We start from the raw sequence: 21,846 nt of genomic DNA on the forward strand, positions 1-21,846 counted from the left end.
GTGACGACGGGCCGTGGCCAACTAGGGGAGGAAGAAGGAAATAAGGTAAGTATATTTTCTTCTATACGAGGTAAGTAAAAAAAAAAAAAAAAAATTGCGATTATCCATTTGTTTTTCAGGTGACCCGGAGCGAGAAGATGGAGGTAAGTATAAATTAAGGCTGCATTCACACTTGAGCGTAGCGTTTTTTACAGCGATTTTACCGCGATTTTTAACACGATTTTTACAGCGATTTTACCGCGATTTTTTCAGGCGTTTTTCATTGACATCTATCAAAAACGCTGGTAATCAGCCCAAAAAGAAGCTCATGTACTTTTTTCAGCTACAGGCGTTTTGCAAAACGCTCAGATGTGAACAGGGGCCATTTAAATGAATGGGGTTTTACTTGTTGGGCGTTTTGGAAGCGTTTCTTTTGAGCGTTTTTGGAGCTGAAAACGCCCAGGTGTGAATGGAGCCTTAGGGTGGAACTCCACTTTAACCTTAAATAAAGCCATGTGTGTTCCGGTGCGTTTTTGATTCGTTTCACCACGTTCCAGTACAGTCCAGTGCAGAAAAAATGCCGCATGTTCTACTTTTTTGTTTCTGGAACTGAACCTCATTGTGGCGTGAACTGGCCCTAAATTTAAAAATTTCCTGGAGTGTTAATTACCAGCTAAAATAAATTTATATTGCATGTTTTTGAACGTTCTACTGGCTTCTTAAATATATTAAAGAGTATTGCCTTACCTGGAAAAATATATTGAAATCCCAATGTGCAGAGCAGACTTCCATACAGCATCTCACAGATGTTACTTCACAGTTTTGGCAATTTAACAGAGTTTTGTGATGTCATCCAGACAAATTGTTACGTTAATGCTAAAATCAAAACTGCTAAAATTCTACTGCATTTCTAAATAAACAAATTTATACATTTCCAATTTTTTGCAGATATGGCAAATATTTTATGCTGCCTTTTTAAATGTTTTTTCTTATTTTATCGTAAAATGAATACACAATCATACACTTGTTTGTGTCTGGATTGAAGTGGCTTTGGGCCTCTGTGAATGAAGCTTGCAGCATTTTGCTCAATGGTCAATGCTGAATATTGGAGTCATACCAACACTTCTTCTCTGTGATAAATGAAGCTGTGAGCAATGAAATCACTGTAAGTCAATATCCCCCAGGATCCTTAAAGGCTGAAACTAGGATATGTGCTTACGCAGAGCTGTTTTCTTCCTGGGAAATGTAATAGTCCAAAATTGTAAGTTTGCACTTTTTCCTTTTTCGAAAACTTCTTCAATGGTTACAGTGAAAATAAACCAAGCCAGCCATATCACTATGAAAGATATTGTCTAGGGCTGCATGTTTATTCAGATATTCGAGTCAGATGCTAGAAGTCATACCTATCCTCAGGTCCCACCACCAGCTGTGCTTTGTAGCAATCCATGCAAATAGCTAAATAACATTGAAGAGTCATTCATTTCCCATTGATATATATGTGAGGTCACAAACATAAACTGATGGCAGGAATTAGGGACAGATTTGAGCAATGCAGCTTTAAGGGTATGCATGCATCTGTTACTAGGCCGCTGCTAATTCTGCATATTCTGCACATTTGCCATGCATTAGCTACATTTATTTTTAAATATGACCTATTGGTGTCCATGAAATAGACACACGGTTATACAAGCGATGTTCATTTGTAAATGTTGAACACAGCAAATAGCTGTGGGTTCATCAGTGATATCAATAGCAATGGGTACACATCATAGGTTTTACAATAATATTAAGGCATGAGCTTTTAAATGTTCGTTTGCAGACCAATATATACAGCAAACGTGTATCAGAGTACCTTGAATGACATCAGTGCCTTTGTGCTTCATTGAGGGCTGCCTTTCACTGAGAGAAGATCTGAAGAAGACCATGAATGTTGTGTAACCAACCTGAAGATGGGGGCACTGGGGAGCGCAAGGACGAGTCCATGGTTAGGCTTTAGAGCGAAGAATTACCAAATAGATGCTTTTGTGCTCAAAAATATGTTCTCTTTTGTTCATCGATTGGACACAACGCTCCATGAATCAGAACTATTGGGTTATATTGCCTCCTCCAGGTGTAGGACTAGGCAGAACAAGAAAAATACCTGGCTGTGCCCATTGGCCATTCTTAGCTGGTATATAACCCCCCTCTCTGCTCCTAGGTAATCAGTTTTAATCTGTCTAGTCAGGAGTAAGGACCTAGGCTAGGCTCTGTGCCGGGATCTTTTGGTCCTAGCAATTTCTCTCCTTCCTTACATATCTTTTGTTTTTTTCTCCACTTGAGAATATTCAGGAGATTCCCTTGCCTAGGTTATCCCAGGAGGTGGCATTCTTGGTAGCTATTACCTCAGCCCCAGGGTTGGTGGCATTATCTTGTTGTAGTCTCTATTTAGTGGTATATAGAGATAAAGTGGTTCCTTGTCCCTGTCAATCATTCCTGCCCAAAGTTGTCTCGGACTTCCATTTGAATGACTATATTGTGTTGCCTTTCTTATGTCCCAAGCCGGCTCATCCCAAGGAATTTGCTTTGCGTACTTTGGATGATGTTTGTGCAATTTTGGGTATATTTAGCATCTACGTAGTCTTTTCGGAGGTCAGACTCACTTTTTGTGTTTACGGATGGACCAAAAAAAGGGCTGGCCGCTTCTTCGGCTACCATCTCCAGATGGATCAGACAGATGATAAATCAAAAAACAAACACAGGGGCGCACAGGCCTAGTGCATTATCCTTTGGTTGGTTTATTAAAAATAAGAAGATTAAAAATACTCACAAACGAGTTTCTTGGTTAAAAGCATATCATGTAAGGAACGCAGTCCTCAGTAGTATGATCCGAGGACTGCGGATAATGCACTAGGCCTGTGCGCCCCTGTGTTTGTTTGTTGTTTACAGTATTTCCAGACTTCCCTGGTCGTGTAAAGGGCAGCAAGGCCGCAGCATTTTTTCCTGGGTTGTCGCATCCACAGCTCCAGAAACAGTGGAAAGACCTTAATGAGGTGGACTAGAAGCTACACCTCTCTGAGCGCAGGGAACTGGTGCTTTGCACCTTAAAACTTGTTTTGCAGATGATAAATCAGACCTATTCTATTGAAGATCAAGTTCCTCCTTTCCATGTCAGGGTGCTCAGTTTGGTGTATTGCTAGAGTTGTGTTTTTTTTTATTTTTGGGAGAATGCATGTGATCGGCACAGGGCCAATCAGCACTGTCCAGAGTCAGGGGTCCTACATCCTTATAGGACATTCATGGGAGAATGAAAACTCCTCCTACAAGCTTTAACCAGACACCGATAGAAGTCACAAGACTGCTATATACTGCTGGTGAGAAAATGTATTTAGCAGTTTATATTTAGTATAATTGCATCTCCATGTTCTGTGTACTGTGGGAGACCAGATTTAGTGAATGCAGGCTCTTGGGTTTAATAACACTTGAAAAAAAGACAATAATATTGTCCTGGAATGGCAAGGTCATAGTTGACATCTTAACCCAATATAGAATTTGTGGTTGTTGTTGAAAAATGCAGTTCACTCATACTCCCCATTCAACCTGTAGAATAGCATAGAAGAATGGGGGAAAAAATTGCATTTTCCAGATAGTCTTTTTTTTCATTGACCTTTAAAAATATCTTTTTTTTCCGCTTTGGCACGCCAAGTTTCTGTTTCTATCAATAAACATGAAATAAAACTAAGAGTCGGTTCACACTGGGGCCGCTCGACTCTGTACTACTTCGGGGGCGACTTGTGCATTCCCATGCACCACGACTTCGGAGCGACTTGCATTGACTTCACATAATGGAAGTCTATGCAAGTCTCTCCGAGGTCGCCCAGAAGTAGTAAAGGACCCTTTTTCTAAGTCGGAGCGACTTGTGTCGCTCCTATTAGAACGGGTCCTGTAGCGGTCAATGGACCGCGAGGGAGCGCGACTTGTCAGGCTGACAAGTCGCCTGACAAGTCGCGCTAGTGTGAATCGACTCTAAATCCACCGTGTTTCAATGTTATGTGAAAATACAATGTGAAAACTTTCAAGAGGATGAAAAGTTTTTGTAGAAACCATATAGCATTACAGCTGGAAAAAAAAAAAAAACAATTAAAAATGTCTTTTGTAAATCGACATGCATTTGTAAAGTCATTTGCACTTCAGCTGGTCTTTTCCACATGTACGTATGCATATATTCGAACCATGTATGGGCAGGCTGACTGTACCCAAGTTGATCGAGCGGCTATGGCTGCTAGCCCCGGCAGGGATGGCTCTGGGTTCACACTGGTGCACTACGGTTTGGGTACAGCATGACTTATGAGTGTTTTTATATTTTGTTTTCATGATGCGATTTTAGGAAAGTGCATCAGTCGCCAATGCTGCATCTGTGATACGCTTTCAGAAAATGTACAATCTAATAGACCTCTAAAACGTGGAGACAATTGGGCTTAACCCAAAGCGCAGCGCACTGGTGTGAACCCAGCCTAAAGAGGCTTTAGGTCCTGTTCTGTTCCATTCCAGTTGAGAAACAGAAGTACTCCTAGGGTTACATGTACCGCTGGTTAAAAAACATTTTTATCATTGATACAATGCTTTCCTAAAGGTGCAATTAACAGTACCTTTCAATTCTCCTGTTTTTAAATGAACACCATCTAATGAGTTACAGTGTTGCCACTCTCCCAACATAATTATTGGTGAGAAGCGTGGAATAGTATATCTATTATGCATGGAATTTGCCATGGCAGCACACTTGGGAGCTCTCTGGACATGAGACTGAGACATGACACCAGCGTTACATGACTCTAGAATGCTGCTTCATGCTCTGCTCTGGAAGGGCTTGGACAACCTTTAGGCTCAGGCTATGCCCAGAATGGGTTGGCCTGTTTGGTTGCTATGACGACCACATGGTGTTAACCCTCTGTCCTGACCTTGGATATTCCATACAGCTCCATTTACCTTTACTGTATGAGACAACGTCCCCTTTATTTCTTATCTGGTGGCCTGCACTTTCTGAGTGTCAAAGACACAAAAAGGTCATGTTTCTGGTATCTCTTATTGAATTATTTGCTTCTGTTGATTCTCTTAGAATTGATCTAACTGGAGAAAGGCTAAATGTGTACATTTTTACAAAGCTGCTGTGCGTTGATACAGTTATAAAGTCCTGAATTTGGTGGATTCTGTATCATGTGAAGGGTTCCTCGATCCGGTTACCCTGCCTGGAGAAGCATGAGCTATACCCTTGCTTCCAATGTTGCATATTCTAAGTGTGTCTGCTTAGGCCCCTTTCACACCTGTGCGATATACCCTTGCTTCTAATGTTGCATATTATAAGTGTGTCTGCTTAGGCCCCTTTCACACCTGTGCGATATACCCTTGCTTCCAATGTTGCATATTCTAAGTGTGTATGCTTAGGCCCCTTTCACACTTGTGCGACTGTCTTGTGACTTGGGACTGCAAAGTCATCACATGACAGGTCTTACTCCATGATTTCCAATAAGTTCCGTTTATATCTGTGCGACTTCAAAGTAGTCCCTGCACTGCTTTGGTCCAAATTTGATGCGTTTTGAGGTCCATAGACCCCAAGATTACACAGGCATTGCTTCAAGTCCAGTCAAAATAGCAGCCAAAACAAAAAAAAAAAAAAAAAACGCTCAAGCTGTGAGAGTCATAGCTCGGCGACACGGGGTCATAGAGAAATCCTACCCCACCACTGGTCGCAATCTTAGGCTCCTAGCACCTATGGTTCTGGAGATACAGGGCTCCTGGCATGGCCTGTCAGAGGCTACATACAGAGCGGCCAGTTTAAATACAAGCTGGCACACGTTGTTTGCAGCCGACTGAGAGGATGACTTCTTGTCACAGGCACTGAGCTCAATGGACAGCTTGGAGCCTTGGACCAATAGTAAAGCACCACTGGTCCAAGCTGTCCAATAAAAATGCTGCAGTGAAGGCTCTCCTCTCACTGCAGTGTCATAGAAGAGGCATGTGTCTAAAAGACAAATACTCCCTTGTAGCCCAGCCCTCTTAACTACAAGGAGAAAACATGGGTTTATGGGTATAAGGTTTACCCATAATCCCATGTTTTTCTCACACAGTTAAGAGGGAGAATCTGCTGCTGCTGAAAAGGCACTTGTTTAATCAAGCAAAATAATACATTATTATGCTATATGTTACAACATAATTTATTATTTATCTATTTACTGTGAAATTACTGGTTTTCAGCTATAACTTCAAACTTCAGTAATTTGTCTGTTAGGCCTTTCACACGGAGCGGACCGTATTGCGATCCGCTCCGGCACTTTTTTTTTTTTTTTTTTCAGACACGGATGACAGTTGTGTCATCCGCTCCGTATGTCCGCATATCATCCCATCCGTTTGCGGATGATATGCGGACATAATGTAAGTCTATGGGCATTGTGGATGTCAGCGGATGACATCGCTGACATCCGATTTTGCATCCGTTCCGTTTTTATAACGGAAGAAAAATAGGGTTCTGTTCCGTTCCAAAAAACGGAACAGAACTGAAAGGAGGAAAATCGGATGTCAGCGGATGGTATTCCGCTGATATCCGCAATCCCATAGACATTCATTATGTCCGTATATCACCCGCAAACAGATGGGGTGATTTACGGACATACGGAATGCCCGTGTGAAAGAAGCCTTAAGTCACCGGCTTGAGTATAGTTTTTGAAAATATAGTAAATTACCTTAAAAACAATATAAATTATTTGTATATTACTTGTAATTAACCACTTGCCACCCAGGCCAATTCTGACCCTTCTCTCCTACATGTAAAAATCATAATTTTTTTGCTTGAAAATTACTCTGAACCCCCAAACATTATATATATATATATATATATATATATATATATATATATATATATATATATATATATATATATAATATATGTATGTGTGTATATATATATATATATATATATATATATATATATATATGTGTGTATATATATATATGTGTGTGTATATATATATGTATGTGTGTGTGTGTGTGTATATATATATATATATATATATATATATATATATATATATATATATATATATATATATATATATATATTTTTTTTTTTTTTAGTTGGACTGATTCACTGTTTTACCGTTTGTTTTTAAATTTTCCTGCATTTCACCTTTTAGTAAATAACCCCAAACCCTTTATTGTTTACTTGTTTATTACTGAATATTACTGTTATATTTTTGGCTTCAGAAAATAAAGAGACATGTTTTATTTTCTCTACAATCTTTGTCATCTTTGCTGGTAATATTGTTTCCAACATCAACAAAAAGGGTCATAAGAACAGTGACTGTGCATATTTTTTTTTAGCACTGATCACTGTATTAGTGTCACTGGTTCCCAAAAAGTGTTAAGCGTCCAATTTGTCCGTGCAATATCGCAGTCCTGCTATAAGTCACTGATCACCACCATTACTATTAAAACATTTTTTAAAAATAATCCCATAGTTTGAAGATGCTATACTTTTTGCGAAAACCAATCAATATATGCTGATTGGTATTTTTTATACTAAAAAAATTTAGCAGAATACGTATTGACCTATATTTATGAAGAAATTCTATTTTTTTTTTTTTGCTATGTATTATAGCAGAAAGTAAAAAAAATGAAAACCGCAAAGGGAATCAAATACATCCAAAAGAAAGCTCTATATATGGGAGAAAAGGAGATGCATTTTATTTGAGTACAGCGTCAATTGTTAACGTACCGCAGTACTATATCACAAAACATGACCTGATCATGAGGGGGGTAAATCTTCTAGGGGTCAAGTGGGTAATGCATTTTAGAATCGGCCTGCCCTGTTGTATCTTCTCAGTACTTTACTGATGACTAAATCAGTCTCACCCCCTTTTTTTTTTTAATAAACTTTTGTTTTCTTTCCCTGTCTAGTTAGTTATGCTCCATTTCCACTTAGAAAGTGTCATCGCAGTTTACATAAGTTAATGATTAGCATCATTACCCAAATGAACGACATGAAAACCAGTGTATTCTGGAGCTAAACACCGGTAACTTGCTGAACACGGTTCCTCGAGGCAATGTGGATTCAGTGTAACCTTTTATCAGATCAGTAATTTTCTTTGTAACACTTTAATGAAGACTTTTGTTAGGTATAAATGTATTTATCCTACACTTCACCGACAAATCACATTTTATTCTGCTTGGTGCAGTTTGAACAGCAGTAGGTTCATTGTCCTCTTTGTCTGAGCTGCCTTGTGATTAATTGTAGCTTGTAGTTGCGTGGTTTGAAAGGATTATTCCTAGTAATTTTCTGTGTTAACCAAACTCTTACACATGGCAAAGCTTTACTTTTTTTGTCATAAGGAATGGAGGAAAAAATTCCTGATTTTATTTATTTTTTTGCGTCGTATAGAAAATGTGAGGTCTGCCTTTCTTTTGGATGCAATTCAGTTATGTATTTTTTTTAGTAATTACATGCTTCTTATTTTTTTGTACAGCTGCAATCACACTTGAAAAGGGAGGACAGCACAGTACTGTCAGATTAAAGTGTAAGTCCAGGCAAAAAACAAACACTAATCCTGATCTCTGCCACATTCTAAACCTAATCTATCTAACCCTGTAAAGCAAAAATCGCTGTACTTACCTATTCTGCAGCCGGTCCGGTTTCCAGCGGCGGAAGCTGTGTGCAGGAGAGGAAGGACAACAGCTGTGAAATGGCTGGGAAGTGATGTCTCCCATAGTTACAATGGAGCTCTCCTGCATACGCCTCCACACTGAAGCCACCGCTGACAGCTGATGCTGGGACCGGACCGGCTGCAAAATAGGTAAGTACAGCCATTTTTGCTTTACAGGGTTAGATAGATAAGGTTTAGATTGTGGCAGAGAGCAAGTTTAGCGTTTTATGCCTGAACTTCTGCTTTAAAGCTGGCCATACAGAGATCACATTTCAGCTGGTTTTTGATGAACCCGTTGAAATTTGCGCTGTGGGTGGCAACTTCCCACCCAACATTCTTTGTTCTGTAAATCAAAGGGACTGGGTGGGAAATTGCCAGCCAAACACCTTCTGCATCCAATCAGATGCAGTAACTGGTCAGGTAATCTGGCAGCTTTGGGTGTCGCAGCTGTCAGAATACACAAGCTAGCAGGGGACATTTCCTCCATCTACGGTGTTTAGCATGAATATTGGAATCAATGGAAATGAATAGAGATCTTGCAGTCTATTGTAGGCTAAACAAGACATCTTACAGTGTATGACCAGCTTAACTTATGTAAACTCACCATTTCATATCCCCGATATGTGCCTACTGTACCATGTAGGTGTGTGAAAAAGTCTCCTGTTTCTTTTTGTATTGCTTCCTTTATATGAAATCACTGGTATTCCTGCCAGTCCCTCTGCTTAATAAAAACTGACCACATTAAGCAGGAGAACACACCGTGGTAAGCTCTCTAGCTGTGCTGGGAACTCAGCCTACTCTCCTCCAATGATCAGAATTTTGTCCTTACATGCCCCCCCACACAGCCTTTTAATGGGAACTTCCGTGTATTGCTGTTTCTCCTCCCCCAGCTCTTATGCAGCTGAGAGCAGAGGGAATGAGATCACTTATAAAAAAGGAAAAACAAGTTTCCTTATATCTATACACTGTTTTGCCTTTTCCATTTTAAACTTAATGGGTTGTTTCACAGGGTGGGGGTTTACAACAACTTTAAATGGGCAAATTCAATGTGCCTTTGACATCTGTTTGACCTTTTAAGAATGCAAAAGCAGCAGCTCAAATATAGACTTGTATGGTGAGAGAAGCAATTTTAAAGCACACAAAAGCTTGTCAACACTGGCCCCAACAGTGTAAATTTGCTTACAGGAGGTTAGAGCATAGAGCAGTGATGGCAAACCTTGGCACCCCAGATGTTTTTGAACTACATTTCCCATTATGCTCAACTGCACTACAAAGTGAATGAGCATCATGGAAAATGTAGTTCCAAAACATCTGGGGTGCCAAGGTTTGCCATCACTGGCATAGAGGATCTCTTAAGTGAGTGTTTCTGCTCTATCATTGGGAAGGAGGGAGGTGACACCTGTGTGTTCCCTAAAGTGGTTCTAAAGGCAGAAGGTTTTTCATTCTATGCATTAAGATAAAAAACATTCTGTGTGCAGCATCCCCCCTCAGCCCCCCTAATACTACTTACCTGAACCCCATCTCCATCCAGCGATGTTGCATGAGAGTCTCGTCTGTGCGGGACTCTCCCTCATTGGCTGAGTCTTTGAGCTAATGAGGATAGAGAAGGGGTGGGACCCACAGCTCCATGTCTGAATGGACTCACAGAGCAGCGGAGTGCCCTCATAGCAAGCTGCTTGCTTTGGGGACACTGGGCAGGAGGGAAGGGCCAGGAGTGCTGGCGAGGGACCCAAGAAAAGGAGGGTCTGGGCTGCTCTGTGCAAAACCACTGCACAGAGGAGGTAAGTATAATAGGTTTATAAACGTATAAAAGAGAGAAAAAAACAAGACTTTAGTATCACTTTAAGTGTGATTGAGAAAATGTTGTCAACCTCTCATCTGTGCAGTATGAAAATCACTAAATTGGCTGAAAAGCATCACAGGTAATTTGTCAGGAAAGAAGTTTCACAAGTATGCATTTAGCTGTTAAGTTAGGGGCTTACTTTAGCAAATGAAGATTTCGCCCTAAATAACTTGTGCACAGTGCAGATAGGAATGGTGTGTTCTCACTCTGTAGCAGCGTAGATAACCTGCTTTTAGCATTTTATGATTGTTGAGTGTTGAAAAGTGAATCTGATTGGTGGCTTAGCATGACTACATCAGTTGTTTGTATGCTGGCACAATTCCAGAAGCCAGATAAGGCTCCTACCCGGGCACAAATGGCACAACTTTTTTTTTGAAGGGCTCTATTTTTATTTCACTTATTACAGGTACTGGTTTCTAGGCTGAAACTACTGGTGCTAGAATACCATATTCATTGGTCTATCTCCATGTGTCAGACCTGATTTGTTAATGCTGCTAAATATGTTCTGCATATAATTCACAAGCACCACTAGTTATACCAAAGATCTCTCTAAAGCCAGTCTTGTCCTGATGAATCTTTTTGGAATGTAAGCATAGTTTAACATATGTAGCCACAGTTTTCCCTTGTAATTATTTTGTAATTTGGTTATGTTGAAATTTTAATCCAATACCATATAAAATATATTAAGTTCTGGAATATTATGTCCTCAAACTGGTTTTGTTTTTTCTTTTGCAGACCATCAGAAGCTTGAACGTGAGGCTCGGATCTGCCGCCTACTGAAGCATCCTAATATTGGTGAGTGTTGTCTCTTCCCGCGATTCTATTTCAATATATATATATTTTTTTAAATTGTTTTTAATAAAAAGGAAAAAATAACAAGACTTTTCCAATAGCAATGAGTACAGGCGTACAATGAAACAATAATAAAAAGAAAACAATGTATATAGCGATCAAAGAAGTCCTTAAGGCTCCATTCACACCTAGGCGTTTTTGAGTGTTGTTCAGCTCCAAAAACGCTAAAAAAAACGTTCCAAAACGCCCAACAAGTAAAACCCCATTCATTTAAATGGCCCCTGTTCACATCTGAGCGTTTTGCAAAACGCCTGTAGCTGAAAAAAGTACATGAGCTTCTTTTTGGGCTGATTACCAGCGTTTTTGATAGATGTCAATGCCTGCCTCCAAAAACGCCTGAAAAAAAAAAAAAAAAACGCCTGAAAATCGCGGTAAAATCACGGTAAAAAACGCGGTAAAACGCAACGCTCAAGTGTGAGTGCAGCCTAAGAGAAAAATGTCTCTTCCCTTCTTTTGCTCCCAACTGTCTCTGCTTTGCCAGGACAACCATACATGATCTTAGCAGGACGATGAGCAGAATAGCTGACTGAAAAGCGCATTACGTCCGATACACAGAAAAGTGATGATGTAATAAATTGAATGAGGTCTATCAGCTCCTCTATTGATTTGTCAGCCTGGTATGCAGCCAATTTATTTCTGAAAACCTAAGGAGCTCTTTAATTAAATGTATAGGATTGCACAGCACAGGGTTGAATGAAGTGAAGCATTGGGGATCTGATAAATAACCATCTCCTTTTTTCCAGTGTAAACTGAACATGCTTCAGTAAGTAAAACTATGGTTTAGATTCACGTCTGCAAAATAGCACCCCTGTTATCTTTAGTATTTGCAAACGACATGATATACAGTATCTCACAAAAGCAAGTGCACCCCTAACATTTTTGTAAAGATTTTATTATAAATTTATGTGACGGCACTGAAGAAATGACACTTTGCTACAGTGTAAAGTACCGTAGTTAGTGTACATCTTGTATAACAGTGTAAATTTGCTGTCCCCTCAAAATAACTCAATACACAGCCATTAATGTCTAAACCGCTGGCAACAAAAGTCAGTACACCCCTATGTGAAGATGTCCAAATTGAGCCCAAAGTGTCAATTTTTTGTGTGGCCACCAATATTTTCCAGCACTGCCTTAACCCTCTTCGGCATGGAGTTCCCCAGAGCTTCACAGGTTGCAGCTGGAGCCCTCCTCCACTCCTCCATGATGACATCACAGAGCTGGTTGATGTTAGAGACCTTGCACTCCTCCACCTTCCGTTTGAGGATGCCCCACAGATGCTCAATAGGGTTTAGGTCTGGAGACATGCTTGGACAGTCCATCACCTTTACCCTCAACTTCTTTAGCAAGGAAGTAGTTATCTTGGAGGTGTGTTTGGGGTCGTTATCATGTTGGAATACTGCCCTGCGGTCCAGTCTCCGAAGGGAGGGGATCATGCTCTGCTTCAGTATGTCACAGTACATGTTGGCATTCATGATTCCCTCAATGAATTCCCTCCCTCCCCAGTGCTGGCAGCACTCATGCAGCCCCAGACCATGACACTCCCACCACCATGCTTGACTGTAGGCAAGACACACTTGTCTTTGTACTCCTCCCCTGGTTGCCTCCACACACGCTTGACACCTCCTGAACCAAATAAGTTTATCTTCATCTCTTTAGCCCACAGGACTTTGTTCCAGTAATCCATGTCTGCTTGTCTTCAGCAAATTGTTTGCGTCTTGCAGACCAATTTGATGCAGTGTGCAGCATATGGTCTGAGCACTGACAGGCTGACCCCCCATCCCTTCAACCTCTGCAGCAATGCTGGAAGCACTCATGCCTCTATTTCCCAAAGACAACCTCTGAATATGACTCTGAGCACATGCACTCAACTTCTTTGGTCGACCATGGCAAGGCCTGTTCTGAATGGAACCTGTCCTGTTAAGCTGCTGCAGCTCAGTTTCGGGAACTTGGCAATCTTCCTATAGCCTAGGCCATCTTTATGTAGAGCAACAATTCTTTTTTTTTCAGATTCTCAGAGAGTTATTTGCCATTTAGTGCCATGTTAATCTTCCAGTGACCAGTATGAGAGAGTGAGAGCGATAACACCAAATTTACCACACCTGCTCCCCATTCACACCTTGTAACACTAATGAGTCACATGACACCGTGGAGGGAAAATGGCTAATTGGGCCCAATTTGGATATTTTTACTTAGGGGTCTACTCACTTTTGTTGCCAGCAGTTTAGACATTAATGGCTGTGTGTTGTTATTTTGAGGACAGCAAATTTACACTGTTATACAAGCTGTACACTCACTACTTTACATTGTAGCAAAGTGTCATTTCTTCAGTGTTGTCACTTGAAAAGAAATGATAAAATATTTACAAAAATGTGAGGGGGTGTACTCACTTTTGTGAGATACTGTATAAGCACTAGAGATGCATTGAAATATCGGCGACTACAACATATTAGCCGAAAACTGTGTTTATGGCATTTTGCCGGGAGAAAAAAAAAGGCCCTGGTAATGGCTGTGGGTCACGCTGGGGTGGAGGAGTGGCAGCTGGCGTGCACGTTCCCCGCGGTTGGGAGTTTGGAGCTTCATTAGAGAGCGGGCCCCGTTCATTCAACCTGGGTGGATGTGGCCACTGTATTTTTTTTCAGTGAGCATTGCTGCTGGATATCTTTCCAACTGCTCTCTTTAGGAAGTGAACTGTACAGGATTGACATAAAACTACTAGAAGTCTAAAATACAATACAACATTGATTGCATTTAGAAAGCGGTAACATTCATTAGTGTGCGAAAGTCGAATATAATACAATTATATATAAAAATAGTGCATCCTGAATTTTCGGTTTGAGCACCAAAATTTCCATTTTGGTGCACCTGGCTCATGTAAACAGGACGTCTGAAAACCTCTTCTGAACACTGGAACTTGACAGCTATTAAATAACGTTAAACATCCATTTTGCCACTTTTACATGCTGTGTTTAGAATTAGGGATGCACTGAAATGAAAATTTTGGACCGAAACCGAAAATGCAGGATGCTCTTGGCCGAAAACCGAAACTGAAAATGACTTTTTCCCTCAAATAATTTTAAAATAGATGGAACAGGGGTATACACCAAAAACAGGCAGCGACGTACACCTGTCGCTGCCACCCTGTCACAGTATATGTACTGTGATGGGTTGGCAATAGGTTAATTTAATTACCAATGGTATTTGTATTATGCAGCATGAGGGGGTTAATGTATTGTCACTGCTGGTCACTGATGCATTAGTGACCGACCAGTGGCAATTAATTAACCCCTTTGTGCTGCATTAGTGCAACCAGTATCAGTGTTAATTAACACTGATACTGGTTGCACTAATGCAGAACAAAGGGGTTAATTAACTGCCACTGGTCGGTCACTAATGCAGCAGTGACCAGCAGTGACAATACATTAACCCCATCATGCTGCATAATTAATACTAATACCAATGGTAAGCTGCCTCAGCTGTCAGCGGCCGCTAATAGCTGTCACTATGTGAGCCTTAACTTCTCTTCAATTCCCTGTCAGCGGCACGATGTATATGAATGAACGGACACTCCGGGCGGGGGGGGGCGGGTGGAGCGGCCGCTAATAGATAGAACTATGTGATCCTTCCCTGTCAGCTCAGTGGTACTGTGTGTGAATGAGAACTGACACCGGACAGGGGGAGCGGCCGCTAATAGATACAACTATGTGAGCCTTCACTTCCCAGTCAGAGGAGATACATGCCTGACAGGGAAGTGAAGTGAAGGCTCACATAGTTGTATCTATTAGCGGCCGCCCCCCCGCCCGGTGTCAGGTAAGTTCTCATTCACACACAGTCCCGCTGAGCTGACAGGGAAGGATCACATAGTTCTATCTATTAGCGGCCGCTCGCCCCGCCCTCCCGCCTGGTATGTCCCTCCATTCATGCACAGATCGTAGTAGGGACGTCATTGAGAGGCGGGCAGCCGGCCAGAGGCGGGATTTTTAAAACCTGCCCTGCGCTGTGCCCTCCTATTTTCTCACGGCGGCCATATTAATTTCGGCGATGTTAACCCATTATCGGCCGAAATGGGATAGGCTCATTTTCGGCCGATAATTTCGGTGGCCGAAATTTCGGTGCATCCCTATTTAGAATCGTTCATGAGCGTTTTCGTTTGGAAGTGTTTTTCCAGATTGTACTGATCAGTATACTCTCCCTAATGCCTACAATGCAGGAAAAAAATCTTTCTCTCTACCCCCCTCTCTCCCTTTCTCTCCCTTTCTCTCCCTTTCTCTCCCTTTCTCTCCCTTTCTCTCCCTTTCTCTCCCTTTCTCTCCCTTTCTCTCCCTTTCTCTCCCTTTCTCTCCCTTTCTCTCCCTTTCTCTCCCTTTCTCTCCCTTTCTCTCCCTTTCCCTCCCCCTCCCTCCCCCTTTCTCTCCCTTTCCCTCCCCCTCTTTCCCTCCCCCTCTCTCCCTTTCCCTCCCCCTCTCTCCCTCTCCTGCTCTCTTCCAGAAAGTCTGTTTTTTTTCCATATTGCAAATGGTCAGAAATGTTTTTCCATAAAAAACGCCTATTAACTAAATCACTTATGAACGTGATTTACCGCAATTAGACATGAGTGCATGCTGTTACAAGCATTTGGCATTTCAAATGCCAATAGACTCCCGTCCTGAACGCATTTGTTTTGCTCTCAAAAAAATGCCACTGAACTCAACTGCCTCTAAACGACTATAAACGTCTCGGTGTACATGGACAGATAAGATAACAGAGTAGAGTTCCGGGGTTGCTGAAAAAGATGCCCAACTGCTCCTAAACATCTGTTTATCAGTAGCAGTGTACATGAGGCCTAAGGCTCCATGTACACGGGACGCTGGAAATGGTCGTTTAGGAGCAGTTTGGCGTTTTTTTCAGAAGCCCCTGAACCCATCTACATTTTATCTCATCTGTCCATGTACACCAGGTCGTTTAAAGTCATTTGCAGGCAGTTGCGTTCAGGGACTGTATTTAGAACGCAATTATTTGCGTTCGAACGTGTGTTTCCCGGCGTTTCAAACGCACAAACGCGTCTGAACGCGATGACCCGCGTTTAGGGTTCGCGTTTTTCCATTTTAAAGGGGAATAATTTTTTTGACCTCTAGGAACGCTTCTAAACGCAAACGCCCGCAAACGTTGCTAAACGCCCGCTAAACGCGGGTACAAACGCGACCGAACAGACGTTTCAAACGTCCTAAAAATTCCAGCATTCAAAGGGACTTTTAACAACGTCCCGTGTACATGGACCCTTAAAAGCACGTTTGAAGCAGATTTTTACTGCATCTGAGCACTACAAACAAAAAAGGCTGGTTAATTCATTTTTAACCGCTTAAGGACGGCCTCACATACATATACTGCAGCAAGGCGTCCCTTAAGCAGACAATCATGTACCTGTAGGTGATTCAGATCTTTGGCCACTCTCCTGTGGTGATCGGACACAGTGGGAGCCAATCAGCGTGTCGTTCATTGGAGAGTGTGAACGGTGGTCTGCCTATGTATACAAGGCAGATCGCTGTTCTGTGAGGCAGGAAAATTGAGATCTTGTGTTTCTGTTAAGCAGAAACACAGATCTTGGTTTTCCTCCAGTCACAGACAGCATTCCCCCCCACACCACCATTACTAGTAAAACAATTTAAAAAAAAAAAAAAAAAGTCTATAAATTTATCCTATAGATAGTAGACACTTTAACTTTTGTGCAAACCAATGAATATACACTTATTGGGATTTTTTTTTACCAAAAACATGTAGCAGAATACATATTTTTCCTAAATTTATGAAGAAATGTGTTTTTCTTATATATATATATATATATATATATATATATATATATATATATATATATATATATATATATATATATATATATATATATATATATATATATATATATATATATATATTATTTTTTTTTTTTTTTTTTTTTTTATTGGATGTGTTTTATAGCAGAAACCAAAAAAATAATAGTGTTTTTTTTTTTTCCTTCAAAATTGTCGCTCTTTTGTTTATAGCGCAAAAAAATAAAAAACACAGATGTGATCAAATACCACCAAAAGAAAGCGCTATTTGTTGGTAAAAAGGGCCATCAATTTTATTTGGGTGCAGTGTGGCAGGACCGCGCAAATTGTCAGTTAAAGCAGTGCAGTACCATATCGCAAAAAATGACCTGGTCAGGAAGGGGGGTAAAACCTTTCCGGAGCTGAAGTGATTAATATTCAAAGCAAACTCTTCCATCCATCTAGGTCTACATGCTTTATTTTGCTGAGAAATCACTTTGACAAACAACCACCTAGCATTTATGGCTGTGGCCATCTTGAGTAAGAACAAATGGTTCATGTAGTATTTACTACTTGGAATCCATCTGCCCTTAGCTCAAGCATGCATGCAGGAGAGTGTGCTTAGCTGAGAAAACCTCTCCTCCTGAAGACTTCTGGGACGTATGACATAATTTGCCTAGGCAAGAAACCCAGGAAGTAACTGAAAAAATGTAAAAAAAAAAATGAAATCAGTAAATATGATCTACTTTCCTATTTATTTACTAATGCTAGCAGCATAAGGATTAAAACGTATCAATGTTGATTGGGAGAGTGAAGTTCCACTTTAAAATCTGGTATTCTTAGCATGCCACAAGGGGATTGTACAACCTTGTGGCACGCCATGTAAAGTGGGCAGATTGTGACTGGTAGATTACAAGGAGACATAGAAACAGTACTGTGCTTGTGGCGCATTGCTGTAAATACAGAGTTGAATTTTGTGTTCAATAGCAGATGTCTGCTGTTCTGTTTAGCAGCAGGCAGAGCTTCGGTACCATTGTGCAGCTCTTGCTTGATGATGCTGGATAGGGAAAGCAACTGATACAGCACAAGAGGCTGAAAAGAAGCTGTATATTTGGCTATGACATATGGCTAGTCTGGTATGGACAGAAGGCATGTGGTATGCTTGTTTTGGCATGCCATTTCCCAGTGCTGTCCATGAAGGGTGGTAATGTTTGTAGGGCAGTCATTTTTTTCTGCCAAAATGTTTTATAATGGCATTCATTCTGATAGCTTGGCATGCAAGCACAGACACAACAAGATGCTGTTATGTGATGATCGTGCTAATAATTGGCAACACTTTCAGAATGCTTTTAATCCCTTTAGGGATGACGCGTAGCTGGTTACATGGGAAGAAGGAATCTTAAACTTGGTTTATTTGACCACAGAAAGGTTCATTTTGGTTTGCGTAGGGCAGTGAGTAATTTGCAGTCGTGTAAAATGTAAGTACACCCCATGGAACTTGTTGACTTTTTCAACATATTTTAACAAGGAAAACATTAGACCTTCATTCAAGCTGTGCCTACAGATAAAGGTGATTTACTTGAACAGATGGCACACATTCACACAAATTGACATAGTGTATTCATTTTCATAATTTAAATTAAAATAATCTTTGACCATACTTCTCTTGTGGGTCACAAGAGTGCACCTACTTTTGTCCTCTTGTCGCATAGTTGATAGCAGGCTACTTCTCTCATTCAGCAGAACTGTGCCAAACTCGGGAAGGCTCAGGGGTGAAGGATCAACCCCACTGCTTAATTTAAAGTCGTCTGTGTGCGCTGGAGAAGTGGAGCGAAGAGTGGGGACTGATGGCTACTGCTCTCTGCTTGGAGCAGACCAAAAACTAAACGTTCAGTGGTCATGTGATCACCCAGTTTCTCAGTCTTAGAGCTAATGTAAAAAAAAAATCTGCAGAATGTAATTTTTTTTTTTTTTTTAAAGCCCATTAATCTCCTTTAATGTAAATGCAGATCCTCTGTAATCAAATTATTAGGACATACGTAGGAGCATGGAGGTGGAACCTGTGTTATTTAAACTTAAAATATCTTGGGCAGCCCTTCTCAAGTAGGGTTCCTTCAGAGGTTACTAGGGGTTCCTTGAGCACCTTTGCCTCTCCAATAAATAACCATTGATACCAATGATCTTTCAGCCTTCTGTAGGGGTCGGTTTTTTGGTGGATCTGAACGGTCCCCCCATGCATTCCTATGGGGCATCGGATGTCAGCGGAGACATGTCCGCTGACATCCGATCCGTCAAATCTGGACGGATGGAAACCCCATTTTCCATCCGTCCAGCGGATCAAATGAGAACGGACCAACGGTCCGTTCCCATCTGATTCCCCCATAGAGATGCATCGGGCTCTGACAGCTGTGTCTCCGCACACAGTGAGGAGAACAGCTGTCATTCTCCTGCTCAGCGGCGGATCGATCCCCTGCTGAGATAAACGGAGTCCGTCCGACGGACGGGCTGTGTGAAAGAGCCCTAAGAGGGTGCTCCTAACCTCAGCTTGTTACCTGTATAGAAGACACCTGGGAGCTAGAAATTTTGCTGATTTGATAAGGAGATCAAATACTACTTTCATTTAAAAAAAATGCAAATCAATTTATAACTTTTTTAAATTGCGTGTTTCTGGATATTTTTATTCTCTCTCACTGTTCAAATAAACCTACCATTAAAATTATAGACTGATGTAGCAAGATTCCCAGCCGTTTGGCTGGATATGGGTCCGCCAGGGTTACCGCTAGCAACAGCAGCAAAGTTAGGCATATTCTCCAAGTGTGAGCACTGAGACAAGAATCAGGCGAGTATGTTTGGGTTTTTAGGTTTGTTGAGAACTTGGATGGGAGAAGGAATGAGTGGGATACTCTTCTGGCTCAACTATGCACAATATTAGGGGGACAACTGAAAAAATGCCTGCCGACGCTGACTTGACGCTGGCTGAATGCCGGTTGGCGCTAATAAACACTGACTTGCGGTCTGTTAGCACTGAACTGACTCCTGTCACTTTCTTGTGGCACAAAGTTCTCATAGAAGCTTCCTTAACACTTTCCTGTGAGGTAGCTACTTGTACATCTGCTGCAACGCCTAACACTTCAGGGCCCACACCGGCGCCCTCTTTACACACACACTTCTCTTCAGGGCTTAGACTCGGGCAACCCTTTCTAAGCTTCCTCCTGGTTAGCTGGCTCCTGGATCCCTCTGACCTTCTGGAGTGGTCCCCTATTCTAGGCAGACCTCTGGGCAGTTTACAGTACTCACAACACTGTGTTCCTGGAAACTTCTGCCCCAGCAGCTCCACTCTGTCCACAGCACACTGGATCCCTCTCTGCAGCTCAGCTCAACCTTCTGTCCTCTAGGCTGACTGCCAAGGACACCTTTCCTGACGCTGACAGGAGGAGACAGCCATCACCCTCCTCCTGGGACTCTGCTTCCCACCAAAGACACCCTGTCATGTGCTCCCCTCAGACTTTTATCCCCTCCCAGGATGCACTGCGGCAGATTCTACCCTCTGGGGTAAATACAAGCCCTGGTGTGCTATTGGTCAGGTTTCCTCCACCGTCCAATGAGAGCCCTCATTGGACACAGTGGGGAGAACTCCCCAAGCTCAATAGGCACACCTGGAAACACATGACAGCCTAGCTGAACAATTAGGCCCCCCTGATTAGCAGACAGGGCCTACCTTATGGTTTTCCTAGCACCTACCTAGGAGGGTGATACACTGATAATTGTCAGTTGGCAAACCTACAAAATCAGCAAAGGATCAAATACTTTTTTCCCCTTACAGTATGTCTGGTGGATATGATGATGTTCCTGATTAACTGCAAACCGTCGATGACGGACTTACCCTGTCCATGGCTGTCTGCATGTAACTGACATGAAGTAATTGCCTAATATAGGGGGGGATGTGCGCCCTTGGACATAAAACTGTGTCCAGGGGTGCACATCCATCCCTGAGAGTGGGTAATCGATCCATATTCACGTGTGGACAACTGTGGCAGGGTGAACCTGTATTTGCTTTCTACAGGCTTTTTGTCTGGCTAATCGTAAACCCCTGCTGTACCCGCCACAGAAATACACTAATCTGGGAGGTGTATAACCTTAATTGCCATGTACACACAAGCCCATAGGTATATTTACCCTAGGCTTCCCTGTCCACATTAAAAAGAAAACATGTATTTTTGTTTGTGCTATTAAAAGTGTATAAGTTGTGTGCTTTGCTTCTCTACTGTTGTTTACTCAGTGTCTAGTATGTTGCACACAGTGCAAAATGAATGTCGGACACCAGCCACACAATAAAATACATAGTGAAAATACATTACATAGTGTTCTGCGTGCCAAAATATTTGTAATTCTGTTCAGCCACTCCTGTAAATCACAGCTTCTGCCACACTGTATAGTCTAATATGTGGCACGTTGCTGCAGCTTTACATTGCAGCCTCTCGTGTCACCTTCCATCATACCAGCCCCAGAATGATCAAGCTGCTCTCTGAGCTCTGTAACTCTTATAAGCTGTAGTTAGAGCTCTGCACTGTACAGGAGAACCTGTCTGTCTCACTGCACAACCCACCACTGATTTCTGATGATCAGGGAGTGTAGAAATCTAGTAGAGGTAGATTTGAGGCAGTATTCCATACCACTCGATACATTTCGAACTAAGTGATGTGCCGCCACACATTGACTATAA

At 41.6% G+C, this 21,846-nt stretch overlaps 1 protein-coding gene across 23 annotated transcripts in view; it reads left to right on the forward strand.

Annotated features, from left to right (window-relative positions):
- CAMK2G (calcium/calmodulin dependent protein kinase II gamma) overlaps nt 1-21,846 on the forward strand; it is a 400,936-nt gene that overhangs the window by 178,958 nt on the left and 200,132 nt on the right. For all 23 annotated transcript variants that reach the window (XM_082267524.1, XM_082267541.1, XM_082267535.1 and 20 more), the window contains exon 3: nt 11,227-11,286. In XM_082267524.1, the coding sequence (XP_082123650.1) occupies nt 11,227-11,286 (60 nt within the window). The remainder of the gene's footprint in view (nt 1-11,226; nt 11,287-21,846) is intronic.

This window comes from Pelophylax lessonae (genome assembly GCF_965119305.1).
Source record: "Pelophylax lessonae genome assembly, chromosome: 9".
Classification (NCBI taxonomy): domain Eukaryota; kingdom Metazoa; phylum Chordata; class Amphibia; order Anura; family Ranidae; genus Pelophylax; species Pelophylax lessonae.